This window comes from Colossoma macropomum, unplaced genomic scaffold (genome assembly GCF_904425465.1).
Source record: "Colossoma macropomum unplaced genomic scaffold, Colossoma_macropomum, whole genome shotgun sequence".
NCBI lineage: Eukaryota > Metazoa > Chordata > Actinopteri > Characiformes > Serrasalmidae > Colossoma > Colossoma macropomum.
Genome location: NW_023494789.1, coordinates 42,330,950 through 42,354,340, shown reverse-complemented (window position 1 = coordinate 42,354,340; position 23,391 = coordinate 42,330,950). Strand labels below are relative to the sequence as shown.

At 41.4% G+C, this 23,391-nt stretch overlaps 1 protein-coding gene across 1 annotated transcript in view; it reads right to left on the bottom strand.

Moving 5' to 3' along the window:
• The window catches only part of p4hb (prolyl 4-hydroxylase, beta polypeptide), a 28,334-nt gene extending 5,915 nt beyond the window's left edge, over positions 1 to 22,419 (bottom strand). Inside the window, exons 1-10 of the mRNA XM_036571389.1 lie at positions 22,143 to 22,419; positions 19,659 to 19,865; positions 14,823 to 14,956; positions 13,606 to 13,743; positions 10,311 to 10,415; positions 9,856 to 9,981; positions 7,694 to 7,894; positions 7,291 to 7,411; positions 4,895 to 5,076; positions 972 to 1,070 (exon numbers count right to left, since the gene is read on the bottom strand). Coding sequence (XP_036427282.1) covers positions 972 to 1,070; positions 4,895 to 5,076; positions 7,291 to 7,411; positions 7,694 to 7,894; positions 9,856 to 9,981; positions 10,311 to 10,415; positions 13,606 to 13,743; positions 14,823 to 14,956; positions 19,659 to 19,865; positions 22,143 to 22,278 — 1,449 coding nt within the window. The 5' untranslated portion in view covers positions 22,279 to 22,419. The remainder of the gene's footprint in view (positions 1 to 971; positions 1,071 to 4,894; positions 5,077 to 7,290; positions 7,412 to 7,693; positions 7,895 to 9,855; positions 9,982 to 10,310; positions 10,416 to 13,605; positions 13,744 to 14,822; positions 14,957 to 19,658; positions 19,866 to 22,142) is intronic.
• Between the last annotated feature and the right edge of the window lie 972 nt (positions 22,420 to 23,391).

The window sequence follows — 23,391 nt, the reverse complement described above, 5'->3', positions numbered from 1 at the left end:
TTGAATAGTTAAGCCAGTTACAGATACGAGCAAAGTGTAATATACTTAAACACAAGGCAAAAATTATTGCACTTCATAGGCCTGTTAACAGTTTTTCGTTGAATTGTTGGCCTGTATATTTTCTCTCAGTATTTCCATGATGCAGCATAATGAATACCCAATACTCGATTACTTAGTCACAGGCTTTGCTCACACAGCAGGTAAAAGTGGTCCAAATCCGATCTTTTTCTTCATATGTGACACAGATGTGTCATCTGTGTGGCACTGTGAACAGCAAAAACACACTGACTGACATTTTCAATTCCGATTTGAGACGCTTTCATATGTGGTACTGAAATCTGTGCGTATCAGAAATGCAACAACGCGACTCTGAACAGCCAGATTGGAATTCATGCAACTTTTACGTCAATCCAACTCCACATTCATCATTTCACGCTGCTGTGGCCTCAAAGATTTGGGGTGATGTTTCTGTACAAAAACTTAGAAAAGACGTATCCAAACCCCTCTGTGTTCGAAGAGATTTTGAAAGTTCAGCCATAAGAGAATGAGGCTGTGTCAAAGAACAGTTAAAGGTCTGAAATCTAAGTTTAAAGAATCCGAGAACATGAACCAAATAAGTGACTGTGCCCTGTTTACAACGAGCTCGAACAAATTCTGGGTGATGAGCCCAGCTGTCAAGTCAATGAAGCTTCATGAAGGCTCCTGTCATGCAAGTGAAGATGAAACTGAAAGCTCTGGGAGCAGACGTGCATTCGCTGGCCGTCGTGATTGTTTACCTCTGCATGAGCCATGAAGCAACATAAACCATTGTTCTTTTGCGCATGCGGCTCAGACATCTGTTCAGACTGATGTCGCATACAGATCACATTTAAAAGATAATGTGAACAGCCAAACAAAAAGGTTAGAAATTCAGATTTGGGCCACTTTTACCTGCTGTGTGAAGGCAGCCATAGCATCTTAGTCACACCTACCTCATCATCATCTCCTGCTGGTGCTCCTCCTTCCTTTCCACCACTCTCCAAGAACTTTGTAAAGCCCTCCAGCGTCCTCTCCCCGCTGTAGTCAATTATCTGCACACAGAGAGACAGAGTAAACGGGCATTAGCGATCCAGCAGTGGTTTATGCACCACATTCTGGCAAAAAACTTTCTGCAACATTAAAACATCTGCACAACCCTTCATACCCTTCACATACAGAGTCTATGACTCCCCAGAGGGGTGTTTATGATGTTGGCTGGGTAAAAGCTGGGTGCCCTTGCAGTGCCAGGCTTCTGGCACCTCAGATTCAAGTAGCAACTTAATACAGACACTTAATACAGATGTCAAACAGGGGCTAGCTGACATCAGCCAACAGTTCTATAGACGCCATCTGCTCGCTCCTCACGCACACAGCAAAGGGCACATCCGGCCTTGAGCGGGATTCCCTCAGGGATAATTTATGCTTCCCAGGTGAACAGGCTCAATTTAGTTTATACATTAAACTGGCTGTTTACGTGGCTTTTTTATTTATTTATTTATTTTTTTTTAAATGTAATGCATGAAAGTTCCAGCTTTTGTGTAAAAAATTTGGTGAATAAAATGCAGACTATTCGCTTAGAAAAATGTACATCAATCTTTCCACAATGCAGTTATAACATTTTTTATGACAACTTCTGGTGTTAATGAACCAGTGACAACTGCGAGTCAGAGATTCATGGGTGCTAAATTGTGCTACATCATTGCTAAGCTTCTGTCAACCTAAAAGTAGTCCACTTTTCGTTGACTGATGCTCAAGTAAGCAACAAAGTCTTGATTTAGAACTGTGGATATAAAGGTGGTACCTAAAAATACAGCCTACAACTGCTGCCAAAGGCCATTATCACTTCAACCCATGTAAGGGGTTTGCGGTAGATAATAGTTTGACTTGTCTCAATAATATGATATCGGGTTTTTCCCCTGATATTCTTAGCACATTAGACAGTAACAGGGTAACCGACTGATTCAGAAACCTATACACTGAAAAAACTGGACTTTATTTAGCCCAGAGGGCAGTAACTCAGAGTGGTTTGATGGTACGTACTGTTTTACAGAAACTTAGCATGAGAATTGTGATAGGAACCAGGTCTGAAGAGTTTAAAGCCTCTAAAACCCATGTGCCAAACACAAGGGCCGCAGGCAGAGTCAGGCCTGTGGCAGAATCCTATTTGTCCCGCAAGATTATTTTATTTTTCTATTCTTACCAGTGCGTTTCACCCTGAGATTCATTACAGTCCCCAGCATGCACTGCAACATGATGTGCGCTCGGACCCCATTCCTCCAACAACAATCTCTGGGCCAGCAGTTACACAAAAAGAAAATATGCCAGGTGTCTAGTTTACGCAAACAGGCAGTTTTATTTAGAATTATTTTTAAGTATTTAAGCATTCAATGCATATTTTTCTGTTGCAGTTTTGGTGTATTTTGAATAAACAGTGGCCAGTTTGGGTCATGGCAAAATATTAAGTAAAAATGGGAAAAAAAAAACACAGCTGGTTTAGTGGTCGAGTTTGCCACCTTTGCTCTAAAAGCTTGCTCACAGAAAGTTATTACACGAAATGTCATGAATATGCTTCCAGATGTCTTAGACATTGATAACGATAGTTTTGAGCAAGTTTTGGCCTAAAACACAAAAAAAATAAATAAATAATTGATTAAAGGTGAAGGTGTGCATGCAAAATACTCCCCCAAAAAAACATTTACCAACATTTTAGAATCAGCATTAAATATAAAACTCAGAGGGTCCACTGGTGGTTTTGGATACTAAATAAATGACTATGTTATTTGCCTAGATATTATGACCCCTGATTCTCATCACCACCACTGTCAATAACTCTCATTTCACATCAAATCACTAAACGTTTGTTTACTCAACCACTGAATTATGCAGAAATGTTGAAATATTTGTCCTGACCTCATTCGTCATAATTGACTCTGTCATTGTTTGTTCTTAAATGCAAACAAAAACCCACAAAGCTATTTTAAAACAAGAGGCAAAGGGCCCCGAATTAAATCCTTGTCAAATGGACTGCTGAAAAGAATACTGATTACAATATTGATCACAATCGAGCTGAAGCTGCTTCAGGTAGCAACCCAGCAGAAACTCAAATCCTTCAGAAATCAATATAGACAGCGGCAAACGAAGGGCATTTACTTGGCACAGTGCCGAGCTCCCCTGGAGAGCCCAGCGTCCGACGGGGGGCAGTTTTGACCGGATCTCCTTGGCACACAGCAGGTGATATGATTTACTGGGCCAGGCGCGTCTGGTTTTCATCAGCACGTGTTGCCACTGTCGTAAACAGTTCGGCTCTAAACCGGGAAGCTAATAAACCACGGATAGAAAGTTTCACTGGGTTACTATCGCTGCCACTTTCAAAAATAACCCCTCAGCCATCACCAGCATCTCTTCAAGGGGTGCAAAGTAATGCGAGGGAATGTGATAGGGGTTTCTGAGACGGGGGTGTGGCAAGTAAACCTGACTGCAGTGCCAGTCTGGACAAAGTTAACTGCAGTCAGCTTATACTGCTGTAAGTGGTCAGTGATAATGCTGAGAGTAGTTTTCTACATTTGAAGAGATATTACTGTTTCTCACCCTTATCCTGATGTCAGAGCTACGAGGCTAACGTAGCCAATAAGTAATAAAACTAGTATAGTGCATTTCCTGAAGAAAATGCAGAGAGATTGCACGGCTGAAGTTTTTCCTGATAGGTGGCTGGTAAGGTGTTTCTAGACAGTTGCTATGGCATGAGGAGTGTGTACTGAGTGGTTGTTAGGGGGTTGCCAAGTAGTTGCTAATTGTGAAAAATGAATGGGACTCTACGGGAGGAACATGGGATAAGCATCAATAGAAAAGACTGTGGGTCAGTATGGCTGTAGATTAGAGTTTAGGGACCTGCCCTGAGTGAGTACATGCAGTTTGGTGGCTGTCAGGCAAAGTAATGTTTGGGCTTGGGTGGGGGCCAAAATGAATGGGAGTCTACAGGACAAACTAGGGGTGAAGGGTGGGGAGCACAGATGAGCATGGGTCAGAACAACATTGAATTTGTGCTTGGGGGCCTGCCATGAGATAGTATATGCAAAACTGTGTCTTTCCATTGAGCAGAAAGACAGTAGATGGACGTGCAATTTATTACCCCATTCATTCATATGGGATTTATTGAAGATTGTATGAAAACTGTATGTCAGATCAAAAAGCTGTATACAAGCCCACCTTTCCTGACCAGACCAAAAGAAAAAAAAAGATTGAACTTCTAGAAAAGATTTACCACTACTTGGTTGATCAACTTTGACTGGGGTCAGGGAAGTATGATCATAAAATTTCATTTTTTGTGTAAATTTGATTTTTCAACAAACTACTCCTTCAAACCACAGACGCTCCTCCTCACTGCTAGCAACATAACAGGTTATAACACCTCAACATTGAGCAATGAGCCTGAAATTAGGCTGAAAAGCTGCTGTATGTTGCAACTTCTTCAGTGCTGTGAGGCATTAATATACTCATGGCTGGTTAATATGATTATCGGTAACCCAATCTTTATATTTTGCAACCAAACTCAGCATGTGATGAGACTTCTCCATTTCAAGTACATCTATTTTTTGCTCCACTGCTAACATCAGGTCTAGATCAATATTTAATCTTACCCAGTTTTATATGATCTGCCTTCTTAGGATAAAGTCTGAATAGAGCAAGCCCTGTAGCTGTCCACGCATACATACAATGACCTAAAAAGTGATAGAATTGGAGGCGATGGTGCTTAAGGAAACCTCAAGTCTCCTAAAAGATCATTCCTACTTATTTTTATTCCTAATGGAAAACTAATCCAGCACCAACAGAGCTTTAGATATGAACTAAGTAAAGAGGTGGAAGGTAAAGGTCTCACCTTGCGCTCCTCCCCAGCAGGGAAGAATTTCAATGTGGGGAAACTGTGGACTTTAACAGTCTCGATCTCATTGGCTGTGGAGTCCATCTTGGCTACCACGACATCTTTGCTGTCCTTATATTTCGCTCCCAGCTGGTCCCAGATAGGAGCCAGCTGTTTGCAGTGACCGCACCAGGGGGCATCTAAAGGAAAGGGAAGAGTCATCAATAAAAGAACATCTGCATTTCTGCTACCACCGTGTGCAAAGAAATTTAAATCATAATAAATCAAATTTATCCTGTTTTATTTATACTTCAGATTTTCACACAAGTCCTAATAGTAGATGGAGAGAACCAAATTAAACAAATGAGACAAAAATATTAGACTTGTATTATATGATGAGGCATTCGGCGAAGCATCGTCACATATTTTCCTCAATAAATAAATGACCAAGATCACACAGCTGTGAGTGCCAAAAGAATGTGAACCCCTTAGATAACATCTGGTGTGACCCCCTTGTGCATCAATAACAGCAACTACACGTTTCCAGTAACTGTTGATTAGTCCTGCACAGCTTCAGCTCTTATGTTGGTGGGTTTCCTCCCATGAACTGCTTGTTTCCGGTCCTTCCACAACATTTCTACAGGATTAAGGTCAGAACTTTGATTTGGCCATTCGATTAACCACTTTCAACAAACAAATTGTGATCATTTCTCTAGTGCTGCTTGGGAACGCTCCCTTGAACCAGGCAAGGAGATCAGAGATCCTGGTGATGCCACAGCCATCCATGGCCGGGAGTCCAAGAAAGCACTATTGTCCTTGCTCTCTCTGGGTGGGTAGGATGCCCCCCCCTTCTCCCCTCCATCACTCAGCACGATGCTAGCCAGTGCAGGTGTGTGTTAGCTGACGTAACAGAACTGGCGATTAGTGCTCTCCTCTGAGCGTGTTCAGCTGTCCAATGACGCTGTGTTAGCGGCAGTTTGAAAAGATGTCAAATCACATTGTTTTTAAAATCATTTTGCTTTGTTGGTAAATCATGACTCAATCAATGCATAACATTTCAAACTGATTTTCAGCCAGTGCATACGCCTCCACGTTTTTTGTTGTTTTTTTTTTGGCATTGAGAGCAATTATAAACGTTGCATCGAAGAAACTAATTCATTTTTATCCTGCTAACTATTTGTAGCCTCTTCTAATGCTGTATCACACTGTGACCGATTAATTTGCCTCTCTTTACTTATTTAGATTTTTTTACTTTGTAAAGGCATTACTTGGCACTCGTTTAGAAAGGCACTGATATAGCTTTGTTGTGTCCAACACCATGAAGTGTGTCACATTTTTTTCAAAAATAATGGTAACCTGTCAAGGTTTTTCCATTCAAGTGGAACAGGATTACTAGAAAACAACACTGTAATGACATTAATCAAAGAGCCAGGACTAAAAAAATGAATGATGCAACAGTCTGAGGGGTGCGAAGCCAAAATAAACATGCCTCAGCAACAAAACCAGTGACTGAGCGTTTCTCAGCTTAAGCAGAGACACTGATTCCTTCTGCTGAACAGCTTGTGTGCACAATGTCCTGCTGGGAGACTCGGCTTAAGCTGGGCTGCAGCTTCAGTAGCTGAGGGTCAACAGTGGCCTGGACAAACTCACTGAGGGGGGTGGGAGGCGGGGTGAGGTCCCCGGGTTCAGAGAATGAAACGTTATTGCTGTCTCCTAAGCCCAGCACAGTGGAAAGTATGAGGGAATCTGTCTCTGGTCCTCCAGAGTGCATCTTTGTTGAGAGCGTCTGGCACCGACAGCTGAATGAATCCACTCACGGCTCATGCCAAGGCCGTATGCAGCGGGCAGCATACGAAGCCCCGGGCACGTGCAGCCTGTGAGTGGCCCTGCAAATACCCTTCCGCCACGGGGAAATTCCCCACACAGAGAGCGACTTTTGCGGGACAAAAAATAACCAAATCCCCCAGCTGCTGGAAAAATATAGAAGTATTCCTCCTCTTTGTATCAGGAAAGCAAAATTTAGTCCACGTCAGTCACTCTGGCCACAGAGATACATGGACCAACTGGTTTTTACTGCACACAGAGATAGACACCTATCGGAACAGTCGGTTACATTCAGGCCTGTTCATACCTGGCATTACCGTCCGTCTCAGTGGACAATGAGACTTATAGCCGTTCACACACCACATTTCTATGAGTCTCCAATGTGTCTGCAGTGAGGAGAGACCTGAAATACGGCCTTCCACATTTATTACACATTTATTATAGTGTCTCACTGCATCTGTATTTTAATTTCATAGTTTCAAAGTATGTAAACTCCTGTATTTTGTTCACTGGCAAACATTATAGGCCCCTGATGCCTAAATATGAGCCGCTTGGCTAAAACTGTGCTGCAAGTAGACACGGGCACTTACAAAACTCAACAAAGACGTTCTTGGTGGGGTCGAAGGCAATTTCCTCAAAGTTCTTGCCCACCAGGACCTTAACTGGGTTCTTGTCCCAATCCTCAGGAATGTCCTGGCTCATAAGATGAGGCTGTGTACAAGAAGACAAGAAATGGAAGATGAGAAATAGAAATTTAAAAAATAAAAATAAAAATAACCATCAGAGCTTTAAATAAGATTTGGTGGAAAAAATTGATGTGTGAACGTAGCCAAAGAAATGTTTGTTTTGATATTGCCATCTCCAAGGCCTTGCTGCCACCAAACACGATATGTTACCTCACTGGCAGCACTGTCTACAGTCATGAGTACAGTTATTCTTTAATGGACAGAGTCAGCCTCTCTCTCTCTCTCATTTTGTGGTGAGTGAACACACCTTGAGTTTTCCCTCAACAAAAGCTGTACAGAAAGTGATGATGTTTTCTGCTGTAATCTCTGAGGTTTCTGGCTTGTATTTGGTCATCTCGTCCTCCAGGGTGATGAGCCTCAGGGCGGGACACTCCTCCTTTTTCAGTCCAAAGAACTCCAAGATGCGCTGGTTATCATCCACATCGCTGTCGATGAAGATGAAGAGAATCTGCAGGACAGAGAGAGGGGCAGTTAAATTACATTGAGTCATTTGTTGACTAAAGATATTACACAGAAGTGTCGAGAGCTTCATAATGCTCAATATTCAGGACAGTTAATGACAGGCTGGAATAAATTACAAGAAAATTAATGGGTGACAGCGTCTACCGGTTCATTTAAAAAGCCCTCTATAATGTTCATATGATCCACACAGTCATTCTGACAGATTGTAATACACTACAGGAAGTGTAGGGGGCGATAGGGCCTCTACTGATTCCTTTAAAAAGTGCTCCATGTTTAATGATCCATGTGGTCACTGACAGACTCTGATGGACTACAGTATGATATGGTTTCTATTGTTTCACTGCACCATAAAAGCGGAAACTGCCTGCTGCACAGATGGCACTTTGAACAATGGCCGCAGCAAAGTGAGCAGAAACAATAAAGGCAGACCATTCGATTTGTGGATTAACTGATAACAGCCGATTGACAGACAATATAAATTATCTTCAGTTACAGTCATATGGTCAAACCCTCTGATTACTGCTGCCCTTCACTACTGAACATCGAACAAATACAGCTGTTCGATTCAAGAAATGTTGGCATTGACTTTGATTCAGAATCTAAGTGACTGGACACGGAGTAGACTCCACACAATAACCTCAATTCCAAAAAACAAGACATAGAAGAAAAATGACAAAAAAAGAAAGAAGTATTAATTATTAAACTTTTGCAGAGCTAGCTCTAGCTAAATTACCTTCACCTAATTCATCTCATTCAAGTGAGCAAATGTTTTGGCACTGGCAATGTTTTTTGTTTCTAAGCCAATTTTTTGTGACAAATTTTACATTTTACTAACAACTTATCATCAATGTACTGGACTATCAATGCTTGTGTCATGGAAGTCTGCATTTTTCATACAGACTGTCTAGGCGAGGGGTTAGCAACTCAAAAGTTAAGAAGAGCCATTTTTCAAGTTAACAAAAATCAAACCACCTTGGGAGCCACAACATTTCATGTCCATTTTAATAAAGTAACGTTTCACCATCTTGGTTGTAAATATGCCTCAGTATGCGCTAATGTCCGAGTATAGGCAAAAAAAAAATCTAATAGGAGGGGGGGAAAAAAAAACAAAAAAACATTGCTCTGCTTTATGCTTAAGCTCAGCTATAGCCACTTTTCTCGCATCTCCAGCAGGAAACTTTTCCAAAAGTAGAATAGAAAATGTCTTGAAATGTCTTGAATGTTTTTGCATTTTTCAGCTTCTCATTCTCCAGCTTCTTGTTCGAATTTTCCCATTCCACCTTAAATGGTGCCTGAGGCACCAGAATGTAGCTAACTGCTGCAGCCATTAAGGTGGAACAGGAAAATTAGACAGAGAAACTGACTCAGCTTTGCGGCTTTTTAGTGTTTGTCAGTTTCTCACTGCAATGTATCAGGAATTTTATGTATCAGGAAACCAGCTGGAGTAATCATAAATGCAAACAATGTGTCTCCAAATGATCGATGTTCATCTTAAATCTCTCTTTGCCTTTCCATTAGCTACTAGCTAGGCAAGACTGTCTGCATTTCTATGTGACCAGTGTGCCAATCTGCAGGGTTAAAGGGTGCATTAGGAGTTTTACATTAACTCCAACATTTAAGACAAAAGGCTTTATTTTACTGCAAAGGAGGATTATTTTATTTTTACCTATGAATCTAATTCTGCTGTGGAGCCGCAACAGGGCAGTAAAAGAGCCATATGCAGCACCGGAGCTGCAGTTTGCCGACTCCTGATTTCAACAGTGACAGCAGAATGTCACACTCCATATGTACATTACCGCGCGGAATCGAGTGCAAAGCTTTGGAGTCGACGAATAATTCCTAAATACCTGGAATCGAGGAAATGATTCTTTTTGGGGTCGACTCCCAGCCTTACTAACAAGGCACAGCAATGCTCATCACAGCAATAACAAGGTACATCATCCTCACCTTGCCCTTGAAGCCCTCGGCTGCTTTTCTGAAGTTGTCCATCTTGTCCTGGAAGTCTTTGCTTGCTTTGGGTACGAAGAGCAAAATATGCGACTTGATATCACCTCCAAAAATTTTGGGGGCCGTCTGAGGGGGAAAAAAAAAATATATACATCATTAACTGCTCCCATGTTCATGTTCATCAGACTAAAGCATTATATTAGTTGCCAAATGTACAAGGAAGCACTGTTTTTACATTATTCAAATAACATCTATGGCATATTTACCTACTGATATTTATTTACAATGCCATCAAACGTGCAATTTTATTGTTCCATATTAAACATACCACCATTATTGCGATTGTTATGTTCTGTAAAAAATAAATCTGTGCATCTTATTTCTGCATCAGTATACCAGAAAATAAACTTAATCCAATAAGCAAATGAATGAAGGGAAATACATGAAGAGTTTACCTGCTCTGTGAACTCGATGACCAGTGGGAGCTGGTTGGCCTGGATGAAGCTCAGGAGGTTCTCCTTACTGAGCTCTCCATCAAAAGTGTTACGGCCCTCATCAAACTACACACACACACACACACACACACACACACACACACATAGAAACAAGACACAGCGTTAGCTTTAAACATGGAGCAACTTCCCGCAACAGAGATCATCCCGTTTTTCAGTGCCATAAAACTTTTTATAGCTTTACCAAACACATTGGCGCACTTAAACCTGCCCAGCCGTGTGAGGAAGCTACACGAGGGGACCTGCAGAGCTATATTTGATTTAATTAAGTGTTAAGAACAGCAGAACATGTCAATCAACAGAGAAACAAGAGAGGATATGAAACAGAAGGCAACAACACACGCCTGGAATAACGAACAAACATGAAACAGCTGTTTAGATAGAGAAAGAAAGAAAGCGAGAGAGAGAGAGGGAGAGAGAGAGAGAGAGAGAGAGAGAGAGAGAGAGAGAGAGAGAGAGAGAGAGAGCGAGAGAGCGCGCGCAAGTGAGAGAGAGAAGGAAAAAGCGAGAGAGAGAGAAAGAAAAAAGAGAAAGCAAGCGAGAGAGAGAGCAAGAGCGAGCAAGCGAGAGAGAGAGCAAGAGCGAGCAAGCGAGAGAGAGGGAGAGAGGGATGAAATAGCAGCAAGAGCGAGAGATCAGGTGTCCAAACACAGAGCTGCGGCCAGGGATGAGATTAACATCACTGGGTGACCAGTGAGTGACAAACCACACACACACCACACGGAGGAGAAAAAAAAATGTGTGGGGGGGAAAAAGTAGTGAGAAGACAGAAAAACAAGAAAAAAATAAGAGTCAAAAAAAAAGGAGAGTCGAAAAAAAGGAGAGAAAGAGGGAGAGATGTGTAAGAGGCCCAAGAAAAGCGCAGACACAAAAAGAGAGAAAGAAGTGAGAGACAAAGAAAAGAAAGAGGCAAGAAAAGTAGACTAGCGAGAGTTGAGAAAAGAGAGGAAAGTAGAGCGACAGAGAGAGCTGCAGTGATCATGTAGGTGTTAATGCAGTGAGAATTTCATCAATGCTCCATTAGAGCCAAGAGTCAAAACCAGAGTTAATCTCTAAGCCACTCTATACATCCACACCACAGCAGGATTACGTTCTTAGAGGGCGATACTCGCAGGCAAGACTACAAATGTACAAGAGGTTTTAAAACAAAGCATTAAAATACTATTTATTAATTAGCAAATGGCATTTTTTAAATCAATATAACTAAATAAATTAAAAAGTAAAATAACATTCACTGAGGAACTGATTCTGGAATAGCATGTCAGTCTTAAAGGCACAATAACAAAAACAGACGGTTTAATTCTGAGAGATAAAGAGAGGATGGAAAATGGTCATGAAAAATAAGTTATGAATGAATGACATGAATGAAACCATACAAATATCATAAATGGACCACTGGGGGGAAAAATTTGAAGAAAAATGGGATATGGGCCTTTCAAAAGGCCTAGGAGAAGCCAGCATGAACATATTTGAAAAGTTAATTATTGGCGAAAAGCTGCTTAGTTGCTCATATTGATCAGGTTGATGTTCATATTCTCAGCTCAGAAAGTCTAGAACATTTTCCTGCAGTAGAGTCTGGGTAATTTAAAGTCAGACGCTATTATAAACCAGGTTTGCATCATCGAAGCTGGGGTCAGTTGACCCAGATTACCTCAGAGCTAAAGGTCATTTCTTACATAATGGTGATGCTCCTTCACAGCTCTGACACAAGCAACTAATTACAGCTAGAAACGTAGCCCGGCCCACTAACGATGGCAGAAGTGACTTTCCTAACAAGTCCAATACACAACACACTTAAAACCTGCTTAAAAGGAGGAGTTCAGAAAAAATAAAATAGAATTGTAAAATGTTGAATTTTACAGAGCTACATGAAAATTTCCTGCACCCATTAACAACTCTATTAGAGATTACTGAAAGTTAACGTGCCCTTTTTCCACCTTGTTGGTTCATACTCCTGTTCATATTAGCCATGATTCATCAGATCAACTAGAGTCAGGAGTTAGAAATAGCTAAGATATGGTGTGTATGCTGCTTCGAGACTCCCTGTAAAGCCTGGAGGTTTATACATCACATACATCTTTACGTATTAACATCACACACAGGCTAAAAAAGAAGGACCAGCTTGATGTTTAGGCCTCAAATGACCTCAAAAATCAACATTATACTGATGAAGATGTGATGACAACAGTTCTCTTTAAAATCTGTCCAAAACGCAAACCATGCTACAAAAGTAACGCGTGCAGTAACACATTTCCACCAGAGAGGTCTCCAAATCCCCAAAACGTCTAGACCTTAAAGTCTCTTGTGAATTTTTGAAGATGTGAAAGTACGCTAAAACATCTAAAATAACTACCAGTATGCGCAGCCACAAGCTCCACCTCCAATCAATAATTAGGCAGACATTACCAAACATGAGAAACTACGATAAGGCTGAGAAAACCATCAAGCATCCGTCCATCATAACTGCTATCTAAGAATACACGTCTGATTTACGAAACCCTGGAGACACTGGCGATTAAGTAACACCTCTTTAAATGAATCACTACTCAAATGCTGTGAGGGGTCTGTGTGAAGACCCCTCTGGGTTAAAGGAAGGGGGTTAATCAGGTGCCAAATAATGCTGAACCCAAACAGGCCCAAAAGCAGGCAGGACGCTGCAGGAGCGTCTCTGCACCCACCGGGTCGGGGCTAATATTAGCACAGCGGGGGCACGTCAGACCACCCGGGTGAGAACGTAAGGCTGTCAGGGTCGTGTTACCCTGCTACAGATACAGATTACCCTCATACACATACATCACATAAAGAAGTGGAGACATACAGCAAGCTTTACATTCTGTGTCAGGAGTAGCAGCACTGAGAGCTGTGATGCACACACAGAGCTTCATGTGTGGGGAATGATCTGCAGAAACATTTGAAACCTTGACCGATTTCAAGATAACTATTAAAGAATTGTACCATTGTCTTTGTTTTTAATTTGATTTTGTTGGTTGTGGGTGTGTGTGTGTTTGTTTATGTTATTTATTTAATTATGTTATGCGCTGCCTTCTTGGGTGCGGCTCACTTGTGAAAGAGATTTTTAATCTCAATTTGATTATCCTGGTTAAATAAAGGTTAAAAAAATGTTTTAATTTTATTTTATTAATGTTCTCCTACAGTGTTTCTTGCAAGAGTTTTCAGATCCTGCAGACAGAACCACCTATGAACAGAGAGAGCAGAAATATCAGAGTATAATAAATACCTTCTTGAAGAGCACAACAGCATCTTTGGTGACCTCAAACTTGGAGAAGACAGCATCGTCTGAGCTGATGCCGAATGGAATGTCGTCGACGGCCTCTGCTGCTTTAATAAAGGCCTTAGCACCATCAGACTCCACATCCTACCACAACAGAAATGAGAACAAAAAGCCAGCTTCAGTCCACCTGAGAAACACTCATAAACAAATGCCCCACGGACTGCAAACTCCAGCAAACAAGTGCTGGCATTGCTGTTAAGGAATTATTACACTTAAAAAAGCAATTCATACAGCTGTTCGAGCTAATGTACAACCTTGACTGCCTGTAGAAGTTTTAGCTGTGTTTAGACTGGCAGTGAAATCTGATTGGCCCTCCCCCCAGATACATCTGATATCATTTTTGCCTTGAAGTCTAGACGACTCTGGAGGAGGAAAAAATGCTTTTGGATACAAAACAGCCAAATACCTCCCTGTCATTTGAAAAGAACACATAGCTCTAAAATGCTAACATTCCATATAAAATTCCGTTGATTTTTTAAAAATCCCACATAATTAAGTGGTTAAGATGTAAACAGAGTCATTCAGAGTGGTTTGGTGTGAAAAGCTCCATTCAACAGAAACTTGCTGAGTCAGAATTGTTCACAGTGGTGGTGATAGGAACCAGATCTATCACTATTTCACCATCAACAATCCATATAAAACTCATAAAGCACGTGTAGGTTCACTTGTGGTTATTTCTGTTGTAGTCATGGTGACCCCTGGTTCCTATCACCACCACTGTAAAGAAATCTGAACCACTTCACACCAAACCACTCTGAGTAGTCTTAAATGATACAAATATTAGTTCATTCATCATGACAATGCAAATGCCACAAAGAGCAGCTACCAAAAAAAAACACGTTCATGAATTGATGTGGGCATGTGAAACCTTCAGATTTATGAAACCCTTTAATCAAGTTTTGAGATTCTCTTATAATCCTCTACATATTATCATAATCACGTAAAAAGCTTGGAACTGTTTTTCATTTTTTTTAATAATCTGAAAAGTCCAGTTTTGATTTTTTGCCTTGTGCTAAAATTTTATCATGAAAGGACCACCAGAAAGGGTCCAAAACTATTTGGGAACGTGAGATTTTGCTCCAACAGCGACTGTATACAAACGCTGACCAGCTCAAACACCACTAACTAAGCTGCCCAAGTCTGCTGATATAAACAAAGCCCACCTTGAAAAAGCCGATGACTGCGACCTCATTGTCAGCGATGAGTGACTCGGCCTGGGTGACCTCTGTCAGCGGGGTGGCCGCTGGCCCCGTCCGCTTCTTCAGCCAGTTCACGATGTCATCGGCCTGCCGTCCAGCTGCACGTTCACACAAAACAGAAGCAGAGAGGTGACATGACCGAACAAACACGAGCAGTTACAGAGAGACAAACAGTACGACTGGCACTGAGCAAACACACAGACAACAGAGCAGAAAGTCAATTTACACAGTAAACAACATGACTGAGTGTTGCCAACTGGCTTTATGATACATGTTTGAAGTTGATGCATCATAATAATTGCAAACTGATCATACTTTCCCTCTATCGCCCCCTTCAGTATTGAGTGTTTAACCCCGACAGTAACATAAGAACTAGGGCTGAAAGATTAATCTTTTTTATATCGAAATCGCAAAAACGTCCAATCAGAGGCAACCAACCCTGCATGTGTTGTGACATTATAACCACAACTTACGGGCTTTCTCGTGCACTATGTTAAGGGGTCAAGCCTCAAGCCAGAAAAAGTGGATATTCTGGTCTTTTGGCCAAAAAAAAAAAAAAACAGGCCTGAACCACAATTTATACAACATAATTGCAATTCTGAGTTTGGCCATTCTGAGAATGGTCGTGCGTTCGCAATGTGTTGGTCAAGCGCCGTCATTTCCATTCATGTACTTGCGCTTAGTAGGTTTTTTGGCCTTCATCTTATTGACGCAGCCTGTTAGACTATTAGCTACCTGTGGGCCTCATCTAGTGAGGGCAGAATGTAGTTCAAATATAGAGAATATGAAGCCGTACACTGGTTAACAGGAGCCAGAAACAACAATTGGTGATCTTCAACTGGCAGTTCTTCGTTTGGCTGGATTATATAGATTAGGAGTTCAGTAATAACCAGCTTTTTCATGTTGTGAAGTAATGCAGTACTGAAGGGACATTTGGGCCAGGATGCAATGTTTAATTGTAGCATCAGCACAGCTAAAACTACTGTCTTAGGATGGCTGGACCTGGCACTGAATTGACTGTTCATTTACACAAAGTAATTATATTTTTCATGACTATTTTCTAACCTCTATTTTATCCCTTGAAAAAACAGGCTGTTTCTGCAACAGACTAATGACCCCTGTTCTATGACATCACAACCATGATTCATTCACATCAGGCTGTTTTTCTGCCGCTCAGCTTCTATATATAGACTGAGGAGTGAACGTTTTCAGATCATAACGAAACTCCTTACAGAAAAAAGGGGAAGATCTGTGAACGCTTCACAACTTTTAAATGGTTTTTTTTTATTTTTTTTATAAATGCCCAAATATGGAAACTACCACAACACAAGCCACATTGCTGTGGGAGGAGTTCTGCCTCAGCTGTTGGTAACAGTTCAGTAGAGCAGAGCCCTGGAGCTGAGGGCAGGAAGTGTTGATGCAATGCCACAGCAACAGTGTGGGTCACCAGGCAGACTTCAGGTCAGCCTGAGCTCACTGACTATGCAAACTCTGATTCAATACTGGAAAAATAATTGTAATAAACAGACAAGAGCTTAAACTAAACTCCACAGCCAGTGATGAATCCCCATTAAAAACCTTTGTTTAGTCCAAGTTTAGACTTACTCTGGATCTTGAAAATCAGAGTTGCTAGCCCTGAACTTAGCTTAGTTCTGAAAGACGTTCAATTTCAATTAAGCACTAAACTTCAGCCTGTCAGGTAATTCAATTATTTTAGTTTTCACAGCCATATGTCTGCATCACAACCAGGTGAATTAGGCTACGTTTACACAGCAGCTAAAAGTGGCCCAAATCCAAACTTTTTCCTCAAATGTGACACAGATGTGTCATCTGTGTGGCAGTGTGAACAGCAAAAACGCACTCAATTTGACATTTTCAATTCTGATGTGAGACGCTTTCATATGTGGTACTGAAATCCGATACGTATCCGATCTCCGGCAACGCGACTCAGTCTCAACAGCCAAATCAGAATTCATGCAACTTTTACATCAGTCCAACTCAACATTCGTCATAATTTGCTGCTGAGACTCATAAAGGCTGATGTTTCTGTACTAAAAAAATTAGAAGAGACTTATAGCAGCCGCTCCGTGTTCAAACGAAACGGCCGAACGCGGACGGAGGAAACCGAGGCTGCAGCATCAGAGAACAGTTTCAAGAATCCGAGGACACGAACGAAAGAAGTGGCTGTGGCCGAATAACGTGCCCTTTTTCGGCGAACTCGAACACATTCTGGGTGATGAGTCCAGCTGTCAACCACTGGAACCTTATACTCGCTCATGCAATGCTGGCGAAGATGAAACTGAAAGCTGCGGGAGCGACTGGCGTTCGCTGGCTGTCATGACTGTTTACCTCTGGAGGAGCCAGCATTGTTCTTTTGCGCATGCGGGTCGGTTTAGGAGCGTGATCTGTTCAGACTGATGTCGCATACAGGTCACATATAAAAGATAATGTGAACAGCCAAACAAAAACAAAATCGGATTTGATGAGAAAATCAGATTTGGGCCACTTTTACCTGCTGTGTAAACGTAGCCTAAGGCGCATTTTTATGCATGGGGTTGAGGCCACTACTTGTAATGTGTCTCAGATGCATTTTTCATTTACAGGTTCTACAACAACAACAGTTCTGATTGGTGCTATAAAACCTTTAGAGGACAGCAAAGAGTAATGTTTGTTTATCTGATGTTGGAAAATCAATGTTTTTTTCTCACCGTTTCTGAAATAAAATTTGGATGTAGTAAACATTGTTAAACTTGCATAACATGCCATTTATTTCAATGCCTAAAGACTATATATATGGAAACCAAACTAAGTCAGTTGATTCTGAAGCCCTTTTTGTGATGTCATGAAAAACCATCCATTTACATACATACATCTTTCAGTTCAGCCTGAGTCAGTTTCAGCTCCACTCATTTATACTAAAGTTATAAGATATTAGGAGTGTCGTTTGAATGAGAAACCAATCAGAGCAAAGAACATGTACATGTCAATTTTGAAAGGCACAGCAACCAAAACAGCCTGTTTGATTCCAAGGAATAAAGAGAAGATGAATTATGAATGTTTTTGGTAGATAAAACCAACAAATATCATAAGTGGTCCTAAAACACAAGAGACATGTAGGATATGGGCATGTTAACGTCTTTGGAGGGTGGCAATGAGTAACATTTGCTTATTTCAAGTTGAGCTGTTAATGTCTTCAGTTGGGAGCTACAAAGTATGTCAACAGGAAGGAACTAAAATAATCAACCGGCCAGTTTGGCCACTTTAGGCTTGTACTTCATTCACTATATAGAGTGAACAAAAAAAATGTAAAATGTCAATCGCAATGATTTATATAGCAATTCACCATCAGCTAAACTTTTCATGACAGGTTTAACAATGATAGGCCAAATTCTAGTGAATCTAAAATGGTTCAAACTGCAAGAGCGATTCTCCCACCAAACTTCTGGTGCCCCTAAAACTTTTCAAATGGGTTTTTAAATTGTTTGTCCAAGTGTTCACAGTACAATGCGGTATGTGGAACTGCACCGAGAGATCCAGAAGTTCAGCAGCTTTGACTCTATCCCGGTTCTAGAAACCCTCACAGCTGCAGTGCTGAGAGTGGATTAGTCTGGAGCAAGCCGGAGGAGTTCCTACCGGCTCCGGTTACACTGCGCTGAGAGAAGAAAACTGAGAGTGAAGCCACAGACCCCGCCCCCTGCTGGAGAAGCAGACCACAGGCAACGTGAGGACCCGCACATCTCTCAGCCGGCCGGAGGAATCTCGGGAAGCGGAGGAGGGGCCGCGGGAAAACACTCACTAACACACGTACAGAATGAGCCGCACGTTTCAGAGTCGTGGCACTCATGCTAAAGGCATCGGGGTCTTCCGAGCCTGAACCCCCCGCTTTACTCACACTGCTTAGTGCATCATTAGTATCGCTTATAGATCTCACCACTGCACTTTCCTTATGCCATGTGTCAGAATGGGAAAGGCCCTGAAGTGGACACCACATGAGTGAGTATTAAGATGCCTTTCACTGACCAATTTAAAACACTTTAATGACCCAATTAGAGGACAGACCTGGTAAAAATAACCTCATATCAATCGACAGTAAGAGGTTAAAAACAACACAAATGGATAGACAGCGACTATATGTAAATACACTATGGTAATATAGATACAAGCACGGAAAGAAAATCAAAAACTGTAATAAAACTAAAATAACACCAAAAACTAAACACAATTATTTCAAATGACAAAAGAAAAAGATTAATAAAGCACAGCTGCAGCAAATACCCAACGAATTAGCGTCTGTTATGATTAGGGCTGTCATGATCACCCAATTAAATCCAATTTTACAATAACTGAATAGAAATTACCTTCATATAATACTGGTGGTGATTATCTGACAGTTTATGTGATCAATATTGCATAATTATTCTACTGGTCACTCTTACAGCAAGAAGAGAGCCTGATGTATACGCATTATATGCACTGCCACAGTGTTTTCACATATAGTCACTGTCTGAACAAACCCTCTATATTATATTTTTTATTATACATTTTTTTCCCTACAATTTGAAAACATTACATTCAAAGTCATCATAAAGGCCTATTTTTCCCCCATTTAAACATATTTTGGAATCTGTGTGCAACTCTGCATGGTTCATTGTTGTTCAGTTAAGTCCATTTTACTCACTTTCTAAAGTGTATTACTCAATTAAATGTCATAGTAACCACTAGATGACTCAAAAACAACTGACAGTGACCACTGTAATCATGACTGCAGTAGTTCAGCCACATCACCCCCATCTGACTCACCTGAATATTCTTTGGGGGAACCTTTCTCTCCTCCCTTGAAGAATTTGATGGTGGGATAACCGCGCACCCCAAACTCCTGCGCAAGGTCTGTCTCTTCAGTGGCGTCCACTTTGGCCAGGCGGATGTCCGAACCCTCGGCTTTGAGCATTCCTGCAGCTTTGGCATATTCGGGCGCCAGGGCTTTGCAGTGACCGCACCATGGTGCATCTGTGACAACCAATGAGAACACAGATTAACATATGAATGTATAGCAGTATGTGTGTGTTTAACAATCATGCCTTGGTGTAACTGGTGTGTACATAAATGAATAGACAATAAACACAGTAAATAAAGTAGTTTAGAATGTACACATCCTGGCAAATTTTCTACTCAAAAAGTGGATTTAGAAAGCAAGCAAAGCTGGACAATCAAATTTTTTTTGCCCATTTTATTTGGTTTTATTGTGCATATTAAGCAGGTCTATGAGAAAAGGGCTGTTTATTAGGAACAAACAAAACTGGCCTGCCTTCACACACAATTCAAAAAAGGCCACATACTATCAAAATACCACCAAAAACTATGAATACAGTGATACTGCACTGGGCTAAATCCAAATAAACAGCTGGTCCGTGTTATTTAAGCACGATATGCACCTCGATATGCTTGGGAAAGTGTTTTACACCAATTTAACCATAATAACGATAAATATCATTACACTCTCCACCCGTAGCTGGATATGTCTCCTAACTTCACTCCTATCTGGTGACAGGTTCCACCTTTGCATCTCGGCTCCTCTCAGCGGTTGCCCCTCATGCTCTCGGAGCTGTTCTCCACCAGAGATGCTCATTAGCAGATCTGACCAATCATGCCAAGCTGAACCGAGCTGTGATTTCATCAGCCCAACCTGAACTTCCCTGTATTAGTCATACATTAGAATTGCCACAACTCTGCTGTGTTGTAGGGTGAAAGTCCAAGGTTCATGTCCACACTGGTCACCCTCAGCACTGTTGGAACGGTCACCTGCACGTGCCGAGGGCTTTTTTTAACGTCTGAACAACATTAAAAGGACATTTCTGGCTGCTGACGTGCCTCATAAGAGTTCATGCTGATGTACACGTCAACCTACCAAGGGAAAGGGGCGGAGCTAACGACACGCCCCCCTGTGTGCTAACCCCGCCCACTGCACTGTGAAAACTCGTGGAGCTTTGTGAGTGGGCAGCACTTGGAAAACTTTCATGAACCTCCACTGGGAGGGAGGGGGCAAAATCCAAAATGGAGACTCAGACCAGCGATTCACAACTTTATCTGGTCTTTTGTTAACAACTATTAGTCTTTTATACGTCCTAATACAAATATATGGCAATAAAAGCTACTTTATTCAAATGTACAGCTTGGACTGACACTGAAAACCACCACTGTGATAAAGTCACATGTATTTTTTAAGCAAAAAGCAGCTAAAACACAAAACATAAGACTTTCAAGCAGCACTGAGCCAAGTTTAAGTCCAACCTAAAGCAATGCAAATGTACACAGGCCACTATAAAGCATGATTAGAGAAACAGGAAGGTGTAGTGATCTTAAGTGATGTTCTGGATCAAGTTTTTAATATTCCAGAAAGCAAAACATGCCCACATAGCTAGCTTTGCTTTGACCTGTGCATTTGCATTGGCCACCCTGTTTATAACCACCACTGGAGGCCTAAAAGAGGCATTACATTAGTTTTAGCTGTGTTCATAAGGATTAAGTGCTGTATGTCCTACAAATGGTCAGAGAAAAGGTTTCTAACTCATTTGCAAGGCCCAGGTTAGAAATGCACGCACCGGCTTACCCTGTATACTTCCTGTAGAAGCAGAAATGCATGCCTTCCGTGTTAGTGAGGTTCAGTTTGAATAGAAATGCATGCACCTCTCAGCCCACGGGGAAATGCATGCATTAGGTAGCATCAAATGCATGCACTAGTGAGTAGTGGTAGAAATGCATGTCCCCAGGCCAGCGTTAGTGAATGCATACACTGTTAAAAAAGGGGTTCTATATAGAACCATGAGCACTTAAAGAGCGATCTACATGTTCCCCTGCATGGGGAATGTGTTGAATATGGTTCTATGCAGACATTTTTAGGGCTATGCAGAACATATTCACAGATGCAAATGGTTCTTTGAGCGTTCATGGTGTCTTTATTAAAGAACCCTTGAAGAACCATCTAGCTAAGCATCACTAACTTCTAGTTTGCTTTTATTTTTGCCTACGTGCCGGCACAAGCGCGACAAACACAAGGCTGAAGTTGGCTTCCTTTTCGCATTTCCCCGTTCCACCTTAAATGGTGCAGCAGTTACATTCTGGCCTCAGGCACCAGAATGTAGCTGCTGCACCATTTAAGGTGGAACGGGGAAATTCGAACAACAAGCTGGGCGAATAAGAAGCTGACTCGCACAAACGGCACCAATCAGGGCAGCAGGCTCCGAGGGAGGGCTCCTGCCATGCAAAAATCCCTCCAAGTGTACTTACAAAACTCGACGAGGATGTTGGGGTGCGCTTTGAGCGCCTCCTCGAAGTTGCTCTTCTTCAGCACCAGCACGTCCTCTTCCTCCGTGATCTCCGCGGACACCGCCAGGGCGCACAGCAGCACCAGCTTCAGCATCATGATTTCAGGCCGGGCGACGAGTTGAGAGCGGAGCAGGTCTGTCTGTGCGTGTGTGTGTGTGAAAGGTGTGTTTGTCGGGAGGTTTTCTCTCTAACGTGGCAGTGCATGCAGGAAGAGGACTTTTTGGAGTGGGAGGCGCATTTATCTGCGCGATGCCGTTCGTGTTGAATTGTGAGTGGACCGCGGCGCTCGGAAACCTGGAAGTGAAAAGCGAGGCGAGGCCGGGCGGGCGCGTCCTAAATTCACACGCGCTGCCTAGCGAGGGAGCGCACTGCGCGGCCATTGTGCTGTGGCGGTGTTCCAATTCTCAGCCACTGGGGGGAAAAAAACATATTGGCATTTAGTAAGGCATACTAATGAGAAAATGTCCCATGATTATGATTTAGAATCTCATAATTGTGACTTACTCTCTCAGAACTATGACTTAGCATCTCAAAATAATGAGATTTGATCTAATAGTTATGACAATCATAATCTCAAAATACTGATTATGTTATAATTATGAATTAGTATCTCGTGATTATGACTTAGCATATCACAGGTATGAATTAGCATCTAATGATTATGAATTAGCATTTCATAATTATGACTTAGTATCTCAAAATAATGAGATCTCATCTCATAATTCTGACCTAATGTTTCATAACAATGACTGTGCCATAATTATGACTTACTTTCTCATAATAATGACTTACTGTGTTATAATTATGACCTAATATCCCACAATTATGACTTAGCATGTCATAGATATGAATTAGTTTCACATAATTATGACTTAGGATCTGATAATAATCACTTACTATGTCATAATTATGACTTAGCATCTCAAAACAATGAGATTTGATCTCAAAGTTTTGACCTAATATCTCATAATAATGACTGTCATAATAACGGCTTAGTATCTCATATTTATGACTCACTGTGTCATAATTATGACTTAGCATCTCATAATAATGAGATTTGATCTAATAATAATAATAATACCTTAATATCTCACAATAATGTCATAAATATGACTTAATATTGGCCTGAATTATGACTTACTTTCTCATAATTATCACTTAGCAACTCACAATAATGACTTACTTTCTCATAATTATGACTTAGCAGCTC